Source organism: Etheostoma cragini, chromosome 14 (assembly GCF_013103735.1).
Source record: "Etheostoma cragini isolate CJK2018 chromosome 14, CSU_Ecrag_1.0, whole genome shotgun sequence".
NCBI lineage: Eukaryota > Metazoa > Chordata > Actinopteri > Perciformes > Percidae > Etheostoma > Etheostoma cragini.
Window position 1 is genome coordinate 24,741,554 of NC_048420.1, and position 7,019 is coordinate 24,748,572.

General features: G+C 42.5%; 2 protein-coding genes across 2 annotated transcripts in view; both read right to left on the reverse strand.

Moving 5' to 3' along the window:
* The window catches only part of LOC117956468 (gastrula zinc finger protein XlCGF57.1-like), a 95,566-nt gene extending 89,314 nt beyond the window's left edge, over positions 1 to 6,252 (reverse strand). Inside the window, exon 1 of the mRNA XM_034891548.1 lies at positions 4,475 to 6,252. Within this exon, the coding sequence (XP_034747439.1) occupies positions 4,475 to 6,041 (1,567 nt within the window). The 5' untranslated portion in view covers positions 6,042 to 6,252. The remainder of the gene's footprint in view (positions 1 to 4,474) is intronic.
* Positions 3,262 to 4,467, reverse strand: LOC117956482 (gastrula zinc finger protein XlCGF8.2DB-like). Its single transcript, XM_034891568.1, has one exon. It carries the CDS (start codon positions 4,398 to 4,400, stop codon positions 3,321 to 3,323), a length of 1,080 nt encoding a protein of 359 aa, XP_034747459.1. The 5' UTR covers positions 4,401 to 4,467; the 3' UTR covers positions 3,262 to 3,320.
* Positions 6,253 to 7,019: the final 767 nt, after the last annotated feature.

A 7,019-nucleotide genomic window follows, 5' to 3' on the forward strand; every position in this document is an offset into this window, starting at 1 on the left:
CAACATGTACACTACAACAACATCACCCTATGCAGGGTGTAATTTGGGGAAAAAATAGAAACGGGTGGGGGGGGGGGGTGTTCATGCACAACAAAACACCACTTGCAATTATTAAATTCCCCTTCCAACAACACCATGTATATATACACAAACACACACAAAGTATATATCCATCGGCCAGCCATGACAACATGATATTACAGTACTCTGTAGAGGGCTCTATAGAGAAAACTGGAGGGGGGGAAGGGAGGGGGCAGAGCAGTCTGTCTGGACTCTATCGGTCCAGATCAGCTGACCCAGCAGATCCCAACGCGGATGGGACTCTGTTAATCTGTCCAGCCTGAAGACACGCAAGAGGACATCAGGACAGATATTAATATCAGGGGCTATATTGTCTATTAATGATGTTAATCATCCACCACTGGATTCCTGAGTACTTCTTCCAGCACTGAGGAAAGCTGATATATCTGCTGTGTGTGTGTGTGTGTTTATCTACTTGGAGGGGGGGGGTGTCGGGACGTTTGGGAAACCCTGAGTAATTGGATCTTGTGTTTGGATTTTTCTTGTTAGGTTGCTGTTTCCAAGGTCAAAAAGGAACATGTGAGGTCAGCTGTTACTCCCAAGGCCTCCTGGGACACATGCTCGGTCCATTAATACACAGTCTACTACACAATAGAACAGAATAGAAGAACTTTATTGTCATTATACACATGTGCAGTACCTGTGTAACCAGATTGAAGCAACACCCTGACAGTGTTAACACAAAATATAAAAATATAAAATATAAGTAGCTGTCATTTAAAACAGGCTCCAGAAATATAATAATAATATATCTGTACTGTATCTCTGCAAACCCACTTAAGCATTTATTGATTTTAATTCATAATTTAACTCAACTTTTCCACGGTGTTTCTAATTGTTTCTGTGCTGTATTATTCTTTAAGCTGTGAACTTTCACGTGGTTTCGTACGACAGCGTACTGTAGTATGACAAAGAAATATGGAAGACAAGAGGCTGGAAATCGAAGAGAGACAACGAAGACATGTTGAAATTTAATGGCCTACTAGTAGAAACAAGGACAACATGAAGACAACATGAGGACAACATGAAGACAACAAGAAGACAACATGAGGACAAGGGGACAACATGAAGACAACATAAAGACAACATAAGGACAACATGAGGCCAACATGGGGACAAAATGAATACAACATGAGGGCAATATGAAGACAACATGAGGGCAACATGAGGACAACATGAGGGCAATATGAGGGCAACATGAGGACAACATGAGGGCAATATGAGGGCGACATGAGGACAACATGAGGGCAACATGAGGACAACATGAGGGCAATATGAGGGCAACATGAGGACAACATGAGGGCAATATGAGAGCGACATGAGGGCAATATGAGGGCGACATGAGGACAATATGAGGGCGACATGAGGACAATATGAGGGCGACATGAGGATGTTATTTGTCTCCCAGGTCTTTCATAGAGAGCAGGTCTAGCCTCTTCAGAGACACTTGAAAATATATGATTTTCTTTCTTTACTAAAATAGTCCCCTAGCCACATGTCTCAACTTAGAACAGAAAAGATCCAGAAAAAATGACTTATAAAATGGATTTTATATGAATGTATTTCTACAGATATGTCTGTGCGTTTGTCTTATTTATTATTTATAAAAAAGCCCAAAAAGTGCAAAATACAATACTTCTGAAATACAAAAACACATCCACATTGTTTTGAGACAGCTGGAGACATCACAGGGTAAGGTTTTTCTGGCCATGTTTGATATCAATCAAGTCGTCTTCTTATTGGCTACACAGGGATGCCAGTTTTATGACCTTATCTTATAAGTGGTCGGATCTACTGTCAATCTTTCCCACGTGGGCCCAATGGGGACTGTGCGATATTATTGGCTTAGCTTGAGTGTATCTCTTGATAGGCTGATGCTATTGGCTGGGAACAAGGTTCATTGGAATCTGCACACGCCACAGATTCTAATGGTGTGTCGACCTTCTTTCTAGCCCGCACAGGGAAAAAGTTACAAGCGATAAAAACCGAGAAATCTAGATTTCTCTACGTCGAAACTTGGCCAGAAACTACAAGATTGTGAGGGGGACCAGATAATTATGGATTACAAGGCTTGGATATTCTAATTCCTTGGAGGGTTGGCCATGTAGGAAAACAAAGTTTTTGCCGCTCTATCACCGCTGTGATTAAAGACACGAGGAGACAGGTAGGAAACACCCACTCGATTAGACTCAAATCTTTCTGTTTCTTTACTTCAGAACATGATTATAACCGTTATGAGTCACCTTATGCTTTGTGCGGGGGCTTGATGGAATCACAAGACTTTAAACTTTCTAACAATGTATGACTTGAGCGTGTTTATGACGGTTTAATGCAAGTAATAACGTCCTTTTATGGTGCGTGCACGGGCACGGGTAGGGTCAGGCTTGCTCTTTGGGGCCCGGTCTAAGGTTTACAGATACGGAACATTTTGCATAGTGCATATTTACACATTAGCCTGTGAAACATCTGTTGGGCTGGGCAAAATATCAAAGTAGTATGGATATCGTGATATGACACTAGATATAATCTTAGATTTTGGATATCATAATTTGATAATATGGTGTTGTCTTTTAATGGTTTTACAGGCTACATTACAGTAAAGAAAAAAATGTCATTTCCTGAACTGACCAGCTTGTCCTAACTTTTCTATTATTTACCTTTACCCAATAAGTCATCACATCATTTCTGGAGAATATTTATCAAAAATCTAATTGTGTAAATAACATTTTGTTAAAGCACCAACAGTCAACCGTACAATATCGTCCTCGAGATATTTGGTCAAGAATATTGTGATATTAGATTTTCTCCATCTCGCTCTAGCTTAAAGCCAAAGTATTTTCAAGCTACCAACGAGGCCTTACTTTTGTTTCCTTTTCAATCTCTGTATTTTTGTTTTCTCTCCCTCATTTTCTTACTTTTGAGTTCTATCTTTTGCGCCACTGACTCCCTTCGCTCTCTCTTTCCGTCCTATCTTTTATTTCAGGTCTCCGATTCATTCCATTTTGTTGTCTCTCCCTATTTATTTCAATGTCACTCTGTTGAACTATGCACACACACATGGTTCACTCTGTAGGGTTCATCATGTTGTGGACCCTGCGCCGACGTTTACAGCGTTTCCAAATTAAACACTAATTACACTTTGTAAGAGGCAGACAACATACATTTTGAAACAAAGAAACAGAATAAAAATGTAACAGGCATCTTTTTTTTTAAGGACCCAAACAACAGAGTTTAACAACTCATCTCAGTTCCTGTCCCTTGTGGACTTTCATGTGTCTTTTTAAAGTTCCACTATCTCTAAAGGTTTTCCTACAGACGGAGCAGGTAAACGGCCTCTCTCCTGTGTGGATTCTCATGTGTTTCTCCAAACCTCCTCTTGCTGTGAAAGCTCTCTCACAGAATGAGCAGCTAAACGGCCTCTGTCCTGTGTGGATGGTCATGTGTATCTGTAAATTTTCTTTCTGTGTAAAAGATTTCTTACAGACTGAGCAGCTGAAAGGTTTTACTCCTGTATGAGTTTGCATGTGTCTCTTCAGAAGTGATGTCCGGCCAAATATTTTCCCACAGTCGGAGCAGCTAAATGGTTTCTCTCCTGTGTGGATTCTCATGTGTGCCCGTAAATTTCCACGCTCTCTAAAAGATGTTTTACAAACTGAGCAACTGAAAGGCTTTTCTCCCGTGTGAGTTTTCATGTGAGCCCGTAACGTTCCACCTTCTGAAAAACGTTTCCCGCACTCAGAGCAGCTAAAAGGTCTCTCTCCTGTGTGAGTCATCATGTGTCTCTTCAGACTTCCCTTTGTACCAAAACCTTTGTCACACTCAGAGCAGCTGAAGGATTTCCCAACAGATTTGAAGTTAATATTCCCAACAGTGACTTGGTTATTCTTTAAATAGTTTAAAGCTGACTGAGGTTCTCTGGTCTCCTTCCAATCACCATCACTGACGTCAGTCTCTGAAGAGTCTGAAGCCTGGTCTTCAGCCTCTGGTTGTAAAACTGGATGTGAGTTCCTGGCTGGTTCCTGTATGTGAGTTCCTTCTGGTCCTCCACAGTCCTCTCCATCAGCTTCTGTTTCCATGGGTTCAGTTGAGCTGTTGGCTGGAGGCTCTGCCTTTCTGTTCTCCTCATTTTGAGTCTGACGACCAACACATTTATGTGTTTTGACCAGCGACTGCCAAGCAAATGTTTTGTGACAAACACTGCAGCTGAAAGGTTTCTCTCCTGTGTGAGTTCTCATATGTGACCGTAAATTACAACTCAATGTAAAAGACTTCTTACAGACCAAGCAGCTGAAAGGTTTTTCTCCTGTATGAGTAAGCATGTGTCTCGTCAGATGTTGCTTGGTCCAAAAACTTTTTCCACACTCAGAGCAGCTAAATGGTTTGTCACCAGCACCACATCTTGATTTGCTGACAGAGACGTCTTCATGTTTCAGAGAGTTTAAAGCTGACTGAGGTTCTCTGGTCTCCTTCAAATCACCATAGTCATCGGCCTCAGGTTCGCCCTCCTGACTGCTCCACAGTTCCTGCTCTTCTTCTTTAATGTTCGGGGGGGGCTCTGGCTCCTCCTGGTCCACACTGGAGCTACACTGCCGCTGCTTTATTACGTCACTAACACAGGAATTATATCGATCTTGTCCCTTGTGGACTCTCATATGTCTATTTAAAGTTCCTTTATCTATAAAGGTTTTATTACAGACGGAGCAGGTAAACGGCCTCTCTCCTGTGTGGATTCTCATGTGTTTCTCCAAACTTCCTCTCGCTGTGAAAGCTCTCTCACAGAATGAGCAGCTAAATGGCCTCTGTCCTGTGTGGATGGTCATGTGTATCTGTAAATTTCTACTTTGTCTAAAAGTCTTCTTACAGACTGAGCAACTGAAACGTTTTTCTCCTGTGTGAGTGTTCATATGCATCTTTAGAAGTTTATTGCAGCTAAATTTTTTGTGACACTCCGAGCAGCTAAAAGGCTTCTCACCCGTGTGGATTGTCATGTGTGCCCGTAAATTTCCACTCTGTATAAAAGATTTTTTGCAGACTGGGCAGCTAAAAGGCTTCTCTCCTGTATGAGTTCTCATGTGTCCCTGTAAAGTTCCACTTTCTGTAAAACATTTCCCGCACTCAGAGCAGCTGAAAGGCTTCTCTCCTGTGTGAGTTCTCATGTGTCTCTTCAGACCTCCCCTGGTGCCAAATCTTCTCCCACACTCGGAGCAGCTGAAGGTTTTCTTGCGTCTCGTATCATGTTTCAGAGAGTTTAAAGCTGACTGAGGTTCTCTGGTCTCCTTCCCATCAGCACTGTCATTAGCCTCTGGTTCTCCCTCCTGAATGCTCCACTGTTCCTGCTGTTCCTCTTTAATGTGTGGGAGGGGCTCTTCCAGATCCACACTGGAGCTACAGTCCTGCTGCTTTTTTACGACAATAACACAGGAAGTAGACTGTTTTTGTCCCTTGTGGACTCTCATGTGTCTATTTAAAGTTCCTTTATCTATAAAGGTTTTATTACAGACGGAGCAGGTAAACGGCCTCTCTCCTGTGTGGATTCTCATGTGTTTCTCCAAACCTCCTCTTGCTGTGAAAGCTCTCTCACAGAATGAGCAGCTATATGGCCTCTGTCCTGTGTGGATGGTCATATGTATTCTTAAATTCCCATTTTGTGTAAAGGATTTCTTACAGACTGAGCAGCTGAAAGGTCTCTCTCCTGTATGAGTCATCACGTGCATCTTCAGAAGTTTATTGCGGCTAAATGTTTTGTCACACTCCAAGCAGCTAAAAGGCTTCTCACCCGTGTGGATTCTCATGTGTGCCCGGAAACCTCCACTCTGTATAAAAGATTTCTTACAGACTGAGCAGCTAAAAGGTCTCTCTCCTGAATGAGTTCTCATGTGTGTCGTTAAAGTTCCACTTTCTGTAAAATGTTTTCCGCACTCAGAGCAGCTGAAAGGTTTGACTCCTGTATGAGTCATCATGTGTCTCTTCAGATGGGACCTAAAGTCATATGTTTTCTCACACTCAGAGCAGCTGAAGGCTTTCTTGTCAGTTTTAGGTCTCTCATCACAGACAGGAACATCCTCATCTTTCAAAGAGTTTAAAGCTGACTGAGGTTCTCTGGTCTCCTTCCAATCAGCACTGTCATCAGTCTCAGGATCAGAAGTGTCTCCAGACTGGTCTTCAGTCTCTGGTTGTAAAAGTGGATGTGAGTTCCTGGCTGGTTCTGGTCCTCCACAGTCCTCTCCATCAGCTTCTGTTCCCATGTGTTGAGTTTGTCTCTGATGAAGCTGTGAGGACTGAGCTTCCTCTTCATCATCTTCACTCTTCACAGGGACAGGAGTGAATGGGAACTTGATATCAGCTTCCTCCTGCCCATGAAGCTGCTCTCCCTCCTGAGTAATACACAGTTCCTCCTGCTCCTCTTTAATGTGTGTGGGGGGCTCTGGCTCCTCCTGGTCCACACTGAAGCTACACTCCTTCTGATCATCTTCACCAACAATCACTTTCTGAACATCTGAAGGGAACATTGAAACAACACAGAAAAACAGTTATAAACAACATATATCTGGGGATTCAATAGTTTTTCCAGACAAAACTAGCTTTTTTAAGACATCAGGAAGCTGGACCCTAAACTAACTTGTCCATCATTAAAAATGCCAGCCATCGTGGTAAGCACGTTCACTAAGCATGGTCAGTAGCAGTGAGAAAAGCTGGATGCTCACCTGCTCTACAAAAGGCAGTCTATCCGCGGTGATCAGTTAGAGTGCACGCCTGTGCGTGCATGTGGCTGTTGATTAGAGATAACTAGATTGTTGAACAGTCTTGCTTATCTGTATTTCAGGTGCAGAATTTACATTTTAAAGTTGTTACACTGTCATGTGTGCTGTATTTATAGAGCGCTTTTCCAGTCTTAACAACTGCTCAAAGCGCTTTTACATCTACAGGAAACATTCACC